General features: G+C 36.5%; 1 protein-coding gene across 4 annotated transcripts in view; it reads left to right on the top strand.

Moving 5' to 3' along the window:
* Positions 1-19,345, top strand: part of LOC6567544 — a 32,787-nt gene extending 13,442 nt beyond the window's left edge. Inside the window, exons 3-15 of one of the 4 annotated variants that reach the window (XM_032740311.1) lie at positions 1,902-2,049; positions 4,700-4,941; positions 16,524-16,646; positions 16,733-16,870; positions 16,990-17,127; positions 17,191-17,279; positions 17,435-17,562; positions 17,658-17,777; positions 17,856-18,001; positions 18,095-18,278; positions 18,369-18,685; positions 18,755-18,952; positions 19,019-19,345. In XM_032740311.1, the coding sequence (XP_032596202.1) occupies positions 1,902-2,049; positions 4,700-4,941; positions 16,524-16,646; positions 16,733-16,870; positions 16,990-17,127; positions 17,191-17,279; positions 17,435-17,562; positions 17,658-17,777; positions 17,856-18,001; positions 18,095-18,278; positions 18,369-18,685; positions 18,755-18,952; positions 19,019-19,116 (2,069 nt within the window). In that variant the 3' untranslated portion in view covers positions 19,117-19,345. The remainder of the gene's footprint in view (positions 1-1,901; positions 2,050-4,699; positions 4,942-16,523; positions 16,647-16,732; positions 16,871-16,989; positions 17,128-17,190; positions 17,280-17,434; positions 17,563-17,657; positions 17,778-17,855; positions 18,002-18,094; positions 18,279-18,368; positions 18,686-18,754; positions 18,953-19,018) is intronic. The other 3 variants (XM_032740312.1, XM_043215232.1, XM_032740313.1) reach the window with 3 other exon arrangements.
* Positions 19,346-19,561: the final 216 nt, after the last annotated feature.

Genomic DNA, 19,561 nt, shown 5'->3' on the forward strand with positions numbered 1-19,561 from the left:
GAAATTGGCGAAACAATTACAACGCGCGGCTCGCTTCGCTTTTGGGCTGCCCTGTAAAGTATGCTACACTTTATGCACACACACACACATGCGTGTGTAGGCGGGCGGGCGTTGCCGTTGGAGGGAGGGAAGGGATTGCCAATGGGGCCGCGCATTATGACAGCTACAGAAACAACAGCAACAACAGCAACAACAACAACAACAATAACAACAGCAACAACAACAAACTCGCTCGCTGAACAAATGTACAAGTCATTGGACAATGGAACAGCGGGCGCAGGGCAGACTTCGGTTAGCCGGGGGGAGGGTAGGGAGCAGAAAGATTGAGGGGGGGCTCAGAGTTCACAGCGTTTCGCTGATCCTGCGCAGGAGCACCTTTTGTTTGCCACAAATGTGGAAAACAACAAAACGTAAATGAAAAAAACAAAAAAAAAACGGAACAAAAGCAACACAAAAATAAAAAGTAAAAAGTAAAACAAAATAAAGTAAAGTAAAATAAAAGGCAAGGAATAATAAAATAAAATGTGTATCGCTGTATGCTATATATATTTATATATATATATGTATGTGTGACTCTGCACGAATCGACACACACACACACACACTATCACATCTACTTGTGCTTGGCGACTTTTGTATATTTGAATGCGTAGCGCTCGGCTTCGGTTTTTGGTTTCGGTTGCCGTTGCCGTTTCGGTCGCTAGTCCCGGCTGGCTAGCACACTCCCCCCACACTACCCTCTCTACGTCCCGTTCAGCGCACCACCCTTAAGCCCAATGCTGGCTGGCAATTGTGCACACAGAAACAGAACACAGGCATAAAGCTACAATCGCCTGGCCAACATCGAGGGTGGTTTTACCATTTCGTGTGTATATTTGTATGTATTGCATTGGATATACTTATTGTTTTCGCTTTGTATGTATGTGTGTGTGTGTGTGTCTCTGTGTGTGTGTGTGTGTGTGTTCAGCCCTGTTGTTGCCTGCTCTTAGCTTGGGCTGTGCTTGTGCCGCATGCCTTTAGCCTAACGATTCGTTTTCTTTTGCCTTTCTTCTATGCATTGGCTTCTCTACTCGCTGATTCTCTCTCTCTCTCTTTCTCACTCTCTCTTTATGCTTGATTCTACTTCTTTTTTTTTAATATTCACAATTGCCATTTCGGTAGTTTTTATGCCATCGAGCATGAGTGTGCGTGTATTTGTGTATAGCTGTGTGTGTGTGTGTGTGTGTGTGTGTGTGTGTGTGTGTGTGCAACATTATTATTATTACGAGCCGTTTCTGGTTGTGTGTTGCTGCCGCCTTGTTCAACTTATTTATGCGCCCTTGCGCTGGCAGAGGGTCGTAAATTGTTGGTCTCTTAGAGGCAAATATATACATATATATTTTTATATATATATTTATATATATATAAACACATAGACACACACACACGCAGGCAGGCAGGCAGGCACTTATAAACTGACACTTATGCGCACGCACTTAAATACAATCATAATAATAATAATTGAAACAATTTATAAATTAAAAAGCCACAAATCTTGGCATAAAAATTGACATTACAATTATTAGAAAAGAGCAAAGCGAAGAAAGTGAACAACGGCATTTATTTTATTTATTACGTTTTTGGGTAGCCTCGGCCAGATTGTTGATTATTGAAACATTTTCGGGAACTGCTCTTTTATGTGTGTGTCTTGTTGCCGATGCTGATGCTGGTTAGTGTCGTTAAATGAACAATGGACCGCAATTGAGGTCACATTGAGGAGCACAGCACACACAGAATTGTTGTGCAATTCAAAGATCGTTCACTTATTTGGCTATTAAAACGTTTATAAATATATTTATATATTCATAATTTAATAGGCTTGCCGTTATTTGTTTATTAATAAATATGTATTCCGCTTGCAGCGCCCACAAATTGCACATTTCCGGCCAGATGGGAGGGCTCCTGGTTCCTATCGGGCTATCAGCAATCCATACACATCAAGGGATCACAGTTCAGCTATCGCGGCAGGTGTGCGGCCTCCGATGGTAACAAATATCTGATTGTCGATGAGTAAGTACAACCCCAAAACAACAACAATAATAACAACAACAATATGAACAACTACAACAACAACAAATAATAATCCTACTACAGTCTCCTGTATATGTATGTATGTATTTTATATATATGCTAAATCAACATTGGCTGGCAAAAAAAAAAGAAGAAAGAAAAAAAATTAGATTGAGTGCAAGATAAATCATGTTAATCAACAAGATGAAGATGTTAAAGAGAACCAGATAAAGAAGAACAAGAACAAGAACAAGAACAGGCGTCAGAAGTGTACTTGTGCTTGTACTTTGTGCTTGTACTTGGCTGCTCCCCCCTTTTATTTTTGTAGGTTATACACATCTATGTTTTGTACCAATTTTGAACCATTTGACTTTTGAGTGTGTGCTGCGCCAAGTGCCTGTAATTGAATAAGTTTTCGTTTTGTCAACTGAAGAAGCAAGTGGCTGCTGCTAGCTGCTGTAAACTGTGCGAAGGTAAGAGCCAAGCTAAATGCAGGCAGTCAACAGTCAGCAGTAGCAGCTCTAGCAGGGCAACAGAGTAACCCCATTAAGAAGGAACGTCAAATGGTGCTGCTGCAACGTTGGCCAATAACTGGGCGCCATTTGGCTCTCACACACAGTCTCACTCACTAACTCACACAGAGCGCAGAGGCATTGACGTGGATACATACATATGAACATATATACACATACACATACACCTACATATATCTATATGTAGTTAGATATACTAGGCGGCACTGCCTCGAAAAACCTGTCGTCAGAGCATTCTCGTCTCGACATCTGCTTCTAACTTTGCCTATGAAACGAGTTTGTTTTTCCCTACCGTTCCGCGTTCCCCCTTCCCCCGCTTTCCCCCTTCCTCTTATCGCCTCTCTTGTCTCTGTGTGAGTTTCGTTTCAATGCCCGAGTCAAGCCAAAGTACCAAAGTCTGAAACTAGCCAATCTAGCCTTCTACCTTCCTTTATATATATATGTATATATTTTTTTGTCGTGTACTCTTGTAAATGCTCTAAAGTAAAACTAAATCATGCAACTTTTTTATAGGTTTAAAGGTGCCATCGCGCAACATTCCTTAACCTCCTATGCATCTTTTGTTTAGTACCATAAATATATATGTACATATATATTTATATATAACAACTTTGCTTTTTGTACATTAATTCGAAAGAATTTGATTTAGTTTTGAATGATTTTTTTTTTATGGTAAAACAAACGTAACAAAAGTTATCATAACTCTTGGCTGCTATAATAATCTTAAGTTTTTCTTTTTACTTTTGTTTTTGCCATGTTTCCAATTACATAATATCTATAACTATATACATCTATATATATAAATAAGAAATAATCCTATGCCTAAGCAACAAGGTCATGCGATTTTTGAGTTGTAGCTGAAATGTGTATATATTTTTGTTAATATTCTGATTTTGAAACTTTTTGTGGAAAGAAAACCAAATGGATGTAATTTGACATCCGCTTGTGTTTTTTTTCTTTTTTGTGTAACCATTTTTTATAATATAAACGGAAATTTGACTAATTTTTTGTAACAATTTTTGTCGTGTACTCCATTTATTTTCATCTAAATAATACTAATTGTAACATATTGAAAACAAATCCAGTTTAAGTATCGTACTACATATGATCGTATGTGCCATTTACCAATTTACCAACTAGGAAACTAACAAAAGCCCCAAACATATTGCCTAACCTCTCTCAAAAAAAAAAAAAAAAACCAAAACAAAAACCAAAAAAAAAAAAAAAAAACATCAATTTTGATTTTGAAATGTTCAATTGAATTATTACAGATTGTTTAACATCACTTTTGAAGAACATATATTTTGTTAACTCTTCAGTTATTAAGTGTACGTCCTTTCAGTTCGTTGTTATAATCATTTTCAGTTTCATACAATCTAACGAAAAATATATAGCTTCAATTGATCAAAAGTAGCCAATTTGGAACTGGGTTGGCTTCAAAACAAAAACAAAAACAAAACCAAAAACAAAAACATATACACAACTACATACAAGTATATCTAAATATACATATATATTTATATATGTATATATGTATATCCAACCAGCATCCATTTTGGTTCACACACATATAGAATCCTATATACTATATACTACATGTTGCTTCAGTTTTTTGGGATCAAGTAACTCTATAAATCACTGGGTTTAAAATGTAGTCGGGTGTCGTCTCCTGCTTCATTTGCACTACTACTACTACTACTACTACTACTACATAAATATGTATTTTAAATAACGAAATATCGAAAACATTTCATTCATCCCATATATATACCAAACAATATATGAACATGAATTTCCAACTAAAGTTAAGCAGCCTCGATTTAAGTCAACTTTACTAAACGCTTATTGTTTTTACATTCAAGTGTCTACCGAAAAAACTTTTTTGCCAAAACCGATAACAAGCCAACAACATAAAACATACAGTCCAACACAGTACAGTCCAGATCAAAATCAGATAAAAGAAAAGAAGAAGAAAAAAACAACAACAACATACATATGCCAACGCCCATACCAATACCAATTACCACAAAACAAAATAAAACTTACTAATATATACAAAAAAAAAAACCAAATACAAAATACAAAACTTTTCCGTTGCAACCCAAAAACTTTTTTAGGAAAGGATGTCATCGTTGCCTGGTTATCTATGAGAAGCATAAGAATGTGCTCCAGTATAAAGAAAGTGAGTGCGAAGGTGATAGTATGTATATGCATCAGTCGAATCCATCTGCACTGGCGATGCGTAGCTCTATAAAACAAAGTGATCATAGGGGGGGAGCTCATCCCAATACGAACGGGCATTCAAGACTATCATCATCGGATCAGTACATAATGAGATCCAATGACGATATGAATGATTGTAAGCATTAACTTTATATTTTTTATTACTTCTAAACTTAAGCAAAATACCAAATAATACAAAGACTCTATCTCTTTTAACTCGCTATCTAAAAATACCAGTTTTCTTTTCTTTTCGTTTTTTTTTTTCGTTCATTTCACCTCTTAAACATTTCGATCTACTCCTCAGTTAAACCAACATGACTAACATAACCTTATCATTGAATCGCATTTATTAACTATTTTCGTTTTATTTATACCCCTATATTATTATTACAATTATTCATTTTATTTTTAAACAAAAACAAAAACAAAAATACAAAAGTTTTTTGCATTCGAAAGGCTGACAAAAGAAGAAAAAGAAGAAGAAAAAAAGAACACATAAACTGAAGGATTCTCTAATTTTGTATTTTGAAAAGTATAGTTGATTTTGTAACTTTAAATATAATTTATTCAATTATTATAAATATCTATTTATTTTTTATTTTTATTTATTTAACGTATTTATTTCTTACGTTGGCCTTAAAGCAACAAATTTATTTTGTTTCGTTTTTGAAAAAATAAATATCAAACCAAACCAAACCAAACTTGTAAATAGTCTCAAAACAAACAAATTACTCTGCATACGAAAATGATATATATCAAAATCAAAATTCTCCCCGTTTACGTTTGTCATGGCAAAAGGAGGGTCCTCTCTTTCTCTCTCTCTCTTAAACTCGAACTCACTTTAATCAATCAATCAAGCAAACAAAATAAAAATAAAAATAAAAAAGTAAAAATAAATTAATATATGTATATATATATAAAACAAAGAAAACAACAATACGAACTGTATATTTTTCTCAACATATCACACGTTGCAATTTATCCAAACGATACAATTTACAACTTAAACAACAACAGCTATCCATATATCAACTATTTATCGTTAGTGTCAATCCAATTAAGCTACTTAGTTGCGATTCTCAAACGTATTAGCGGATTAGCAGATTAACCCGTCCCAACAGAACCAAAAAAAAAATAGAAAAAAAAACAACAACAAAAAAGCAAACTAAACGCAATAAAGCCTAAAATATTTGACATAAACGACAAAAGCCGATAAAGGAAATTAAATATAAAAAAAAAAGAATACGCGAATCCGAACTTACCCGAAAAGAATTTAAGAAAACAATAACCGACTTAAGTTAAACAAATCTTGTGTTTTGTCTTAATTTCTGCTTGGTTTCCGTTTTTATTTCGATTTCGTTTTCAAGTTATCTGTAAATAATTAAAAATTTAAAGAAAACCAAAAAAAAAAAAATACAAATAAATTGTGTAAATATATTAACAACATTTTCTTAACGAATTGAATTGTTTGTTCTGAATATATTTTTTACGAAAAACATTTACATATACATATATCTATATATATTTGCAAACTCTATTCAATATTTATATGATATGTATATTTTTTACTTTTACTTCAATATTTTTAAACAATTCCCAACTACAACAACAGCAACAGCAATAACTAAACAACTACAGCAAACATCCAACAACAACAACAACAACCAGAACAAGAACAACAACCACGAATACAAATCGATTTCAATTCAGCATTTCAAATATGTACAAAATATATTCGATATATATTTTGATTTTACTTTTTTCCGTTTCTGTTTCTATATATATGTGTGTGTGTGTGCGTGTGTGTGTGTGCGTGTGTGTGTGTTTGTATGCTGTATAAAAATTGAAAATGTGAAAAGCTAACGAAAATATATATATATATATATATATATATATAAAAAAAATGTGCACATACATAGAAAATCTACCGATTGGATTGGGCTTATGGAAATTTGCATTTGAAAATGGTTGTAATCAAAAGTTTTGAAAGGCCGCCATACAATTCGTATAGTTATTGTACATATAACAGAACATTAAACGCACCTAAAAACTACTCTTACTATTATTAATAATAATACATATATGTGTGTATATATATATATATTTGGTATTTACCCGTACTCGTACATAGAGCTTTATACGTAAAACCTTTAAGCAAACTTGTATTTTGTTGGCCCAAATGCCACATTGCATTGGGCCGTGTCGTTTTTCGACTCATTTGTAAATAAAAACTCATCTAAATTCATGCAAATTCAAAATACAAAAAACACACAGCACCCGGTTCCCATAGTTTATCCAATTATGGATAGTCGAGCAAAATGAGAGCACCTTTACAATATTTACTGTGCTTCAATGCGTCGGCATTATTATCATCTGGCGCAGCTGCGGGGTTTTCCTAGAACTTCGATCTAGTCTTAAAACACACACCACAGTTTATCACTCTGGTCTAAAACACACACGTAGACACACACACCCACACACACACACCAACACACACACACACACCAAGTTTCTCACAGATATCTCACTGTAAATTCCATTCCATCAATCTCACAGAACGCTACTCAGAATTTTTGTCAAAAATATATATATTGTCTCGCAAATATATATTGAAAATATAAATATGTATTTACTTATTGCATACATAATAATCCTATACAGAATAATGGTCCAAAGGAATCTTTTTTCTTCAGTTCTTCTGCAAAGTTCACCAAATTATTTGCACGTTCAGCGAGTTTTCAGTTGGTCGTCGCTAACCGATTTGCGCATTTCATTTGTTTCTTTGTTTTCAATTGTCGCTCGAACATGATTTATTTATAAGTCTTCACGCAATGCCACCAACCAAAAATACCGAATTCCGTAAAAACCAGCAGCAGAAACCGAAACTGAAACTGAAACAGAACCCCACACTCTGAGTCATGTTATGTGTACGTCTCCACCACACAAGTATGTATGTATGTACGAATGTATGTATGTATGTATGTATGAATTTATGTACGCTTTTCATTTTATTTCGGGAAAAATCGTAGCTTTAATTTTTAAACGAAAAATCTCCAAACTAAAAGCCGGTTCTACGTGTATTAAGCACTTGACGTGAACGTCGATACCCTGCAACAAAATGCGGTAAAGTGAATAAAAAGGGTAGCATCATCGATCGTAAATTTATATTGCATATATAAACGAGTATCAAAATGCCTCGAAGCTTTATTCTAATATCCTTTTCGACAATGATATGCCGAAAAAAAAACTTCTTCAGATATTTTAAGAGAAAGGTTATGATTAGTTTGAAAATAATTACTGAATATTGTTAAGAGTTGAATATAAATTAAAAATCATTTTCATAGCTCCATTTAAGGAAGTATAAGCAAACAAACTTCTAAAATTTTAAAAGTTAAAATTTCGTTCGATTGACTAAAGTCATTTTCTGATAAATATTTCTGGATACATATTCAAAGTAGTTGTGAAAATTGTTCTCAACATAAAATCATTTCACAGATGTGCTTGAATATCTTCTGAAAATTCTTCTAGTTAAATTATATAAGCTCAAAAGTCATTCAGTACCCCAGATATTTAGCAATGTGGAAACGCAGTTTGTATGCAATTATATAGGACAACTTTTAGTCGTGCCCTGTGCTTCATTGTTCACTCTTTGGTTGTATGTGCGCGTCAATCTCTCCCTCTCGCTCTCTCTCTCCCTCTAGCTCTCTCTCTGTCTGGCTGTCTGATTGTCTGTCTGTCTATTAAATTTGTGTGTGAATAGTTTTAGCTATCCAATCCCTTTGAGTGCAGTCTAGAGTGCTACAGAAATAGTACAAATATACATAAGTATGCTGGCTGGCAGGTCTGGCAATGGTCGGTCTCCTTTGCCAGTGCCTCTTGCTTGTCCTGTTCTGGCTTCTAGCTGATATTTATGTAAAGCCCAACTAGTTCAGTTGTTAATTGCTGTAATCCGCTTACTAGTCATGTCAAGTGTGCTGAAGTTTTCGCTTGTCTCCACGTCACCCACTAGACACACTAGATGCAATTATAGCCAACTAATTGTATGGCTTAGACCATAATTGTATGCGAATATATTGCACTGCCACATAATGCAAGTGCAACAGCAGCTGTAGATGTTACAGTGCCAGTGCCCGTTCTGGCCAAGTGTAGTATGTTCTTCACTTGGCTTAAACAACGTGGGCAGAGGAGGGCGGGTAACTACGACGACGACGACGACGACGAGACGAGACGAGCACGCATGGAAATGTAAATTCATTATTTATTATTTGTTTGCCTCAATAGAAATCAAATTAGTTTAAGTGGTGCCCCAGAAGCACCAACACCAGACCCTCGTGTCAGACCCTGCTCCGCTTCCAGTCAACTTGTGACTCGATTTGAAAGCGCCAACTCACGAAGCCGCCAGCCCACTTATACGCCCACCGCCCCCACAAGATTTTGCTCCAATTTAATATATACATTTATGTATATATAACTTGGGCCAACCTAACTGAATAACTGACTAACTGACTGACTGACTGACTGACTGACTGACTGACTGACTTGACAGTCAGTTTGTTTTTTTTTTTTTCATTTGATTTTGTTTAAATATTAAACAAGAGTTTTAGATCTCATTTATAATTCAAAGGACAGGCAGCGTGCAAGGGGTGGGCGGGGGGCGGCTGTTTATTTTGATTAGCAGTCCGTAAAACAATCGCTTCAATATCACAATGGCATTATTAGGTTTATGTCATTATTTGCTCGCTGACTATTACATACGCAGGCGTGTGTGTGAGTGTGTGTGTGTGTGTGTATATATATGTGTGTGTGTATATATATGCCTACGGGCATGAATGCGTTTTGATTAAAAGAGCAGCTTCCAATATTCAAAACTCTGTGCAAGCACACTCCACAAAGCCGAACGTACCACACACAGAAACACACACACACACACACAGAAACACACACCCACACACACATAGAAACACACACACAGAAACACACACACATGTACACACTTTAAATTGCTTTACTCGAACATTAAATCTGCAATTATTGAATTTGGTTTTAGGCAGATTTCCGCAATTTGGCCAAGACAAAGGTTAATTGCACAGGCAACAACAGTTTCAATTACTGTCAGAGGCGGCTTCCAAATCGGATTTTCAAACAATTTCCAACTATTATTTTACGCGCAATAAACACAAAAATATGCAACTTACATTTAACCAGAACCAGACTTGGTAGTTGTCCAAATAAATGGCTCCATTCAGTTTGTGCTGAAATTTGACACTCAATTGTTTGCACTGGCACCCATTCCACAGTCGTTGGCATATCATATCAAAGGATTCGTAATTATATATTTAATCTATTATTGATTATCACAATAGCACTGAGTGTGTAACCATAGAGAACAATGCTTTCTCAAGGGTCGTTTACGAGTGCCTTAGGTAGAATTGGTGACATTAAATTGGTTGAGGTTAAAGTAAAAGCTTAATTATGTATTTAGCTATCTGCAGGTGATATTTCGATATTTCGAATTTAGTAGCAATATGGGAGTATGAAAATAAATCACATTTGACCTGTAGCCAGCTAAATGTATATTTAAATGATAAATATAGGCCAACAAACATAAAGCAAGTAAATACTTTAATTAACTTGAATCAGTCGAAAAGTATCGCAAACTCTTATCAAGTATTACATTGCTGCATAAATAATAATTTCAAGAAGTTTACTCTTTAATCAAGCAAAAATATAGACTCAATGATTGAAAATAATATTGTCGAATATTATCATTAAGAAGATGCATCCTTAACTTAAATCAGACAGAAAGTATCACAGACTCAATTCAAGCATAATTCGCTGCATTAATAAAACATTTATTTATTCAAGATAAAAATAGATTCAGACAAACTAACGCATCTTTAATTTGTACGTAAGATGGACTCATAACAATAAGAAGCTGATCCGAAGAAAGCCCATCCTAATTAGCAGAGCAATCCAAAACGATTGCTCAATTCAACATGGCTTACTTGTCCAGCTATAGGCGTGTTCATCATAATTACTGTAGTTAACTACTTAGTAGTTATAGGTATTCCTCTGGCACTGCCACAAACTACTTGACATCTTGCCCCAAGCAACCGCTACCCAAACAACCCCCACTCCACTATTACTTATGTTTGTTTCTGTGTGTGTGTGTGTGTGTGTTTGGGTGTGTGTATGTGTGTTCTTGGCCTTTTTGCTGGGCTCCTTGCGTAATTTTGGTGGTTTTTCATATTTTGCGTGGAGCCCATTTAGCCAGCATCTTGCGTGGCAGCAGATTGCGAGACGATTGGGTTGGGCTTTCACTATTTGCATAGCAGCAATTCCATGATAATACCACTCAGAGTTGAAAATGCCAGCAGCCTCTGCGGGCATTCATTGAAGGACATTCTCGAAGGGTGGGGTGGGGTTTGGGGGGTAGAAGTGGGTCGACGCGGCCACATTTTAATTGCTATGCTGCAGCGCTCTCAGCGACTGAACGAGATGGAAGGAGAGATGAGTGCAGAACTGTAGGCAGCATACAAAAATAATTAAAATAATTAAGCACAAAACTGCGCCATCGTACTGCGAAACCCCATCCACCCGCCCCCACCCTCTCCAGGCTCCAGGCTCCACGCCCCCATTTAAACTCGCTGTCTACCTGAGCGTTTTATGTGTGTATTTGAATTTTTGAGTATTTTTTTTATTATTATTTTTTTTGCTTTTGCGTTCATCGTTAGCAATTCGTTCACTTTATTTTCAATGCAATTTTTTGACGTTAATATTTCACTTGTTTTTTTTTTTTCAATTTAATTTCTTTGTTTCTCTTGCACTTATTTGTAGTCCTGTCTGATTTTGGGTTTGTTTTTCGTTTGGAACACGCAACAAAAGCAGCCTTAGCCGATTTTCGTGCAAGGATATTTAAATTTAATCAAATGTCTGTAAAAATGTTTACCATGCCTCTTATGCCACAACAACACTTTACGCACATAAGAGTGGGTGTGTTTGTGTGTGTGTGAATGGAGGTGTCTGTATGTGTGTATGTGTGTGTGTGTGGCACAACCTGCTTTTGGTACGTTGACTGGGTAATTTGTTGGCCGCACTAAAGCGAACAGGTCAGGGCAACAACAGGGAAACAGCCAATTTTATTTTATTTTATATAGTTTTTGGCATTTTCATTGGGGGGGCTGAGCTGAACTCTGCGCTCTGCGTGTTGGTACAGTTTTCGCATACCATATACATGTAAAATATATATATATATATATATAAATATATATGGTATATGAGTATAAAAAAAAACCGTATTTACCTAGGGAAAGCCTGGAGTCGAGTTGGAGCCGTGAGTCGCGTGTTGTTTGCGCCCGGGGTGTCAACCAATTTCGCGTGTCTCTCTTGCCCCACTCTGTCGCTCGCTCGCTCCCTTGCTCCCTCACTGTCTCTCTCTCTCTTTCGCTCTCGCTCTCTCTTCCCTCTCGCCATCTCACTTTGTCCCTCTGTTTGTTAGCAAAAGTTGTTTTTGTTGGCGCTGTTGTATTTATATACTATATTTTCACATTGCCATTTCAATTCAATTCATTTCATTTATTTATGCAATATTTTATGTGCTCATTCATTCATTTTATTTTCTCTCGTTTTTTCCTTCTTGTTTTTTTTTGGTTTTTTCCTCGTTTGAGTTTTTTCTTTTCTATTTTGTTAATTTGTTGTCGCTCGGTTCCGTTGTCAATTTTTTGTTAATGTACATACATACAAATGTATATATTATATATATATTGTATATATAGACAAGTCGTGCCATAAACCCCATTCATCTTAATTTGTTTTACGGTACGTTTTCGTGCTTTTGGTTGGATTTTTATTATGATTTTTGTTGTTGGGTCTAATCGAAGGAAGAAGCAGAAGAAACGCATAAATCAATTGTGTATTATAATGAAAATCAACTATCCAGGGATATTACAACTACTTACAACCACTTACAAGCCACAAGAACAATAACAATAACAATAAGAATAATAACTACAACAACAACAACAACACACGCTGTAAATAAAGACTCCTTCCTCCATCTCTTGTACAGATATATTTATTGTGTTCGTTTGTTTGTTCGTTTGTTGATACTTCTTTTTTGATTTCGAATCATTTTTGAAAACTGTTGTTTGTTGTCACCAATTGAAAGCGCTTCGATTGACTCTTTTGTTTTTGGATAATACCTAAATAACTCTTTGTACATGATTATTATAATTATTAATGTTTATAAATTAATCCACTGCTAACAAAAAACAAAAAACCAAAAAAAAAAAAACAAAAATCATCATTACGTGAAATCATCGCCTCAATTTTGTACAGTTCTCCTTCAATCATGAGCGAGTGAAGTTTCCTCAGTTTCGGCACCGAACGAAGCTTAAATATGATTTCCGGAATGGGTCCATTTGCATGATCTTAGTACGAATTCTCATTTATCATTAACAAATCTAGTGGTTATCCGATCTGATCAATCTGATCTGTTGCCCTCAATCTAAATACATTGTAAATACGTAGTTGTATCTTTCATTTCACAACTATATATATATATATAATATATATATATATTTATTTTTTATTTTTAATCTGACTGCCTCGGCCCGCTTCTTTGGAAATCATATTGCAAATGCATAAACAATTATTTTAAAAACGGTTTCGTTTTCGGGTTTCTTCATCCATTATTCATTTTGTCCGCTCCCAAACTATCCCTCACATATTTCCCGAGTTTTTTCATTTGTCACTTAAGAACTTTTTGTTTTACGTTTAAAATCTGAAATCTCGAAACACATTTTGTATAATAAAACGCAAATACTCTCATAAATTTAATTTTAGTTATTCTCTGTCAACACTTTGTTTTTGTCGATTTGGAAGAACAAAATTTAGAGGATTTCAGCTAAATTACAACAAAAAAAAAAAAAGAAACATTTTTTTCTATCTCGTGCTGTGCGTCTCTTTGCACTTGCCAAATAAAATTAAAAAAAAAAAAGAAATACCAACAAAAAAAAGAATACGAAAAAAATGACAAAGAAAAAGAAAATAAATAGATGCAAATTATATACTTATACATATTTTGTATACATATTGTACATGATGATAAAATGTTGGGATGGGCTGCCCGGTGACCGCTAGTATAATTGTCTCTCATTTATCAATTACATGTTGTACTTTCTTCTTACTACATTCTACCTAACCTAACAACCTACTACTATTTAACTACTACCCTACTACTATTTGTACTACTACTACTACTACTCTATTCGCTCTATGAGTTCACACCTTATCCCAAAACCACCAAACCCCCCACCCCAAACCCCAACCCCAAAACCCTCCGTGTTGTTGTTTCCTTTTTAATAAACATATGTGTGTGTCCGTGTTTGTACCTTTTAGTTAGTCTGATACTGTTCTTACGTACTTTTTTTCATTTTCATTTATTATGTTTCTTTTGTTTCTGTTTTTTTTTTCCTTTTTGTTGTTTTTTTTTTCTTTTTTCTTGTACATAATACTAAATGTGTGTGTTAAATTTAATTAATGTAATTTCAACATGAAACTCAACAATTTCTGCTCTCGGTTCTTCATAATTTACATTGTCCTTTTTCGGTGTGTACTACTCCTAATAACTACATACAACTAGATGTGTGTGTCTCATTTTTCATTCCGTTCGTTCTAAGTGTTGTTTGTGCGTGTGTTTGTGTTTGTGTTTGGGCTACAACTGTATTATAGTCCAGCTATAAATATTACACATACATTTACCAATTTACATACGTGTGCGCCACACATACTCCAAATACAAATACAAAAAAAAAAAAAAAAGAAAGAAATTAATTTCAACTACATACGAAATTATTATACATAGTTTATCTTTTATGTCTGTGCTGTCGTATTTTTGCCTTGTCATGATATACTACGCTTCTCGGTAGTAGTTGTTGCCAACACCAACATTAACCAGTATAAACATACCACACACACACACTCACACACACCTGAAACACCACCACCACGCCCTAAACAGCGCCTTGTTATACCATTTGCTTTTCATCAAGTGTAGTTGCTACTTAATTACAATCGTTACTCAAGAGCCGGTCCCAGACACACTCGCAAACACACACAGACAAACATAGACACACACACACACACATAGACACACACACACAAACATAGACACACACACACACAGATATAGACACACACATATGTGTCCTGCATTAATTCTGGCTTATAAAACTTTTGTAAGACATTTTGTTGATTTCTTGTGTTTATCCAATTTTCATGTATTTTCCAACACTACTCTGCGTGTGCTTGTTTTCATTTTTAGTTATCGCTGTAGTCAAATTCAAAACGCTCCAAATTGTTTGTTGTGCCTATTTAGCTGTAAACATTTTGTAATACATATTTACGACTATGCCTGTATGTTGGTTTTTAACCATATCTATATTATTATATAACTGAAACGGATATAAGTTACAATCAAAAAAAAAAAAAAAAAAAAAAGCGAAAAAAAAACAAAACTCCAAAATTGCTAAAAAGAGAGGACCCTTTACCAAAAATATCAAATATCAACGACTGTATTTGCCAATTGCAAATCGAAGTACTCTTTAATTATTTTTAGCATACGAGTATAAATACTTTTTTTTTTCAATTACAATTACAATTTTTAAACTTATGTTTGTTTTTATGTTCATGCTTGCCCTAGCAACAAAAACAAAAAAATAAAACTACTTTTATGGCCACAGAGTTAACCAACAAAATTTTCCTTTGCCTTGTTGTTCTTACTTTCCTTTAGGTTTGGTTTGGTTTGTCTGCTCGAAGAGAGCCAGAAAGACCATGTGTTCTTTTTTTTACTCTCCATATTTTTAAACGTGTTGTACTTTTCAGTTTATATATATATTTATATATATATACACACACACAACAGTAAAGCAATGCAACCCAGCCAAAAAAAAATAAGAAAAAACATGAAAAATATTGGGCATTGTCTGAGCTGAAAGAAAAAAGCAAAATAAAGCAGAAAATACTCTTGTCTTTTTGATTTGAGTTTGTGTAAACGTTATGCGCCTCATTTCTTACTTACTTTAAACACATTTCAACAGAAATTGTTGTTGTTTCTCATTTGTGCCGCACTCGAAACTGCTCTGTGCAGCTTCACAGCAATAGCACCCAAGCGACATTTCTGCTGATGCTGAATGCTGATGCTGATGATGCTGATTTCAAGTATCCATTTTGCCATTCATTTTGCGCAATTTTCTCAGCAGCGCAACATCAACGAGCGGCCACTTAATTAAACAAATATCTGTGCAATTTAAATGGCATTCTTGACGACGTTGCAGCGCAGACTCAGAGACGCAGAGTCGGTTGGGGAGGCGGGGCGCAGCTTCCAGTGCGGTGCACAAAAATAATTTAAACAAAAACAAAAAGAAACAAAAAACCTTTAGACCTTTGTAGAATTGTCTTTTCATTTAATCCTAAAAAGAAAACAAAAAAATTAATACAAACTCACCTAAATGTGTTGCTTCTATCTAACTAACTAAACTAAACTATCTACTGACTATTCTGTACTATATATCCCAACTATTTACAACTCCCTAATTTTCCAATTTCAAGTACTACTTTCCTATTTTAATGTGTGTGTTTCGTTTCTTTATGTGTGCGACAACCTGTTTTAGCGATTTGCATTAATTGTATTTTTATGTGTGCTTTTAAAATAATCATGTCCCCCAGACTTTTGCAAGGGCCGTGAGACTTTACAGAATCTCTGCGATCAAATACCGGGCGATGCTCTGCTCTATTCGCTGTTCCGTGAGAGTGCCGAACCGGTCAAGTGTCCGCTAAAGGGTAAGTTTTTTTTTATTATCCGTAATTGCGACAACTCATTCCACAAGTGCAATTAACTGAATGCTGCAATCTGCAATCTGTGCCAGGTCCCTTCATCTTCACATATAATCGCGGACATGGCGAATGCAAGTCACCAGTCTCAAATATCGAGAGCTGCACCGAGGAGAGTCGCCTTCTATTAAGTTTTCAGGCCTGCCCCGATGTGCAGGGCACCGAGAGTACGGGTAAGTCACCAAAATTAGATTGCTTAGTCTACGAAGTTATTGAATTTGAATAGCCGTCTATCCTGATGCTGATTCTCAGTTCTACTAAAAAGAGTATTTTGTTCAATTCGCATTCGCAGTTGAGGAATTGACCTGTTTGGCGACCTGGAAGGATGGCAATTCACGCTATTTGGTGGGACTGGTGTCGCATCATCATGCCATTTCGAATGAGGAGCGTTATCGTTGCTTTGTTTACGAGAAAATCTCCTCGCTGATGGGTAAGCAATCTGCCAGACAAACAACAGCTGAAACATTGTCTGAGCCCCTTATAACCCTTGCAGGTGGCCCCAGCATGCTCAGCTCCAAGGATGCCGAGTATAAGCTGGCACAATCCGGCGACGCCACTTGCAACGGCTTAGACAGCGCCGAGGTAAGGCAACCAAACACTCAACACTCACCCAACCCAACCCAACCACTACCACCCATCCACAAAGCAGCCCCATTACAAGAGCTTTTCACTTAACTGCTCCCTTTTTTCTTTTCTACTTTTTTTTTGTTTTTGTTTTTCTGCTTTTTTCTGCTCAGGTTGGTTCGCGTATAATGTCGTTGCGGAAACCGCCAGCGGCTGAGCGCTGCGATTTTCCCGCCTGGTTCAAGGGTCCGCGACACTGGCATGCACTTATGGGCAATGCCGTCTACAATTATCATTCCAAGTGAGTGGCGACACAGTCAGTGTGCCGATGGCGTCAGTTGAAATACTGACGTCTCTCTGACAGCCAATAAAAACGGTTCCAATTTTCTTTTACAGCGATGGCTCTGTGCACATTATTAAGCCCAACGGCTATATGGAGACACGTGCTCTCTGCGAACAGATAAACAAACAGACCTCAACCGAAATGATGGCTGTGGTGCACTACACCACCGGATGGTAAGTAAACAGAATAAGAAATCAAACCGTAACCGAATAACCATGACTCTTACTCTTGCCTTGCCTTGCCGTTTGCAGCCAATCGGGTTTTATGTGCATGATGTTTTACCGTCGGGACACGCACGTCATTGAGATACAAACAGGCAAGCCGGCGATTCGTCTGGAGGATGCCTGTGCCTCGGATCACTTTGACTTCAATAAGATGGCCTACATAACGCTGCTCGGTAAGCCACGCACCGCATCTGTTCACAGCCAGCAGTAGTATGTGTCTGGTTTTTACAATTCTCTCTTTGTCCTGGTCTCTCTTTCAATAATAGCAAGTAATCCGGAACCGCATATTTGCCCAATGGAGGGCCTGTACAATCTGCGAGGCGCAATTGGGCCGCCCTACCTTGTCACGCGCCACAAGCGCAATCACAATGGCAAATCGCATCTTGGACATGGCCATCATCATCACAGCGAATCGGTTGGCTCAGATTCCGGCTCATTTGGCCACAAGGGGTATAGTTTGAACTTTTTGAAACAAACACACACACACACATGTACACACACACAGTCCTTCTACAGTTGTACTCTTTATATATGTTACAGTCACAGCACACTAAGCTTTCGCAATGCCGAGCGAATGGAGCGCAGCTCCTGGCATGCCAACACACGCGGCCTGCCCGTCCGCAGTCGACGCAATGCACCTCCAGCACAACAGCAGCAGGATCAACATCATCAGGAAGCATTGGTTCTGGGCGGTCTCAGTAGCAACGATACCAGCGTGGGATTTATTGCCACACGAAGTCGTCGCGACGTTCCCGGTTGTGTGACCAATTACAATTCACAGCGACAGCTTTGGGTTGGCTGCAGTGCACCGAATGTTATCGATGTGAGCCCACTGTGCACCGTCGATGGTGAGGAAGGTGAGTGCAGCAAGTGGCGACTCTGGCGACAAATGCAGCCACGACTAATGTTTCTATTGTTCTTTGCAGAATACTCGTGTCACGGGTCGTGGAACGAGAACAGCACTGTCTATATTATAGCACGGCACAAGGGCACCAAGCACGGTGTCTGCATTAGCTACAGACCAACGGAGGGCAACGCAGCCAAGTTGGTTGTGGGCGATGCCTGCTATCGCGGCACACAGAAGCCCCCAGATCACCATCTGGTAGCCAATCTGTCTGTTTTTGGTGCGAACTTAAATTTTTGCAAAACTTTAGCGAACATTTTTTATATAACAATTTGTCTTTCTTCAGGTAAATGCGGCGAAACGGGCTCGAGTGCCAGCACAGCTCACTTGGCCAACTGGCTGCTATTGTTGACCATGTTGACGTGGCTGACGTTGCAGAGTTGAGTTTCTGAGCAACACAATATTTTGGGAGTGCACAAATTATACAATTTCACACTATATGCAACACTAATCCCAAAACCACAACCAAAACTCCCAATATGATGATGAACATGTATACAAGACACACACTTAAGACTTATTGTACATTTGCATATTGTATATGTAAGGCGTTAACGATTCAAATATGTTTTGCTGTATATAACTAATTTGTTTATCATTTATATTTAAATGAGCACACCTTTGTTTTGTTTAGTTTTAAGTGCTGATATTAAACTCGACATATTATATTCAAATGGAAAACAATATTCAATGGAAAAGAAACAAAAAATGGTTTGCAATAAAGCCTTAGAGCAAGCGCTGTTTGTATTAGGCATAGTAAAACGCGCCTATTTGCTAAATATAGCGCTGAAATTTAAATAAATATAAACATATGCAACAAAAAATGCTA

This window comes from Drosophila grimshawi, unplaced genomic scaffold (assembly GCF_018153295.1).
Source record: "Drosophila grimshawi isolate 15287-2541.00 unplaced genomic scaffold, ASM1815329v1 contig_311, whole genome shotgun sequence".
NCBI classification, from domain to species: domain Eukaryota; kingdom Metazoa; phylum Arthropoda; class Insecta; order Diptera; family Drosophilidae; genus Drosophila; species Drosophila grimshawi.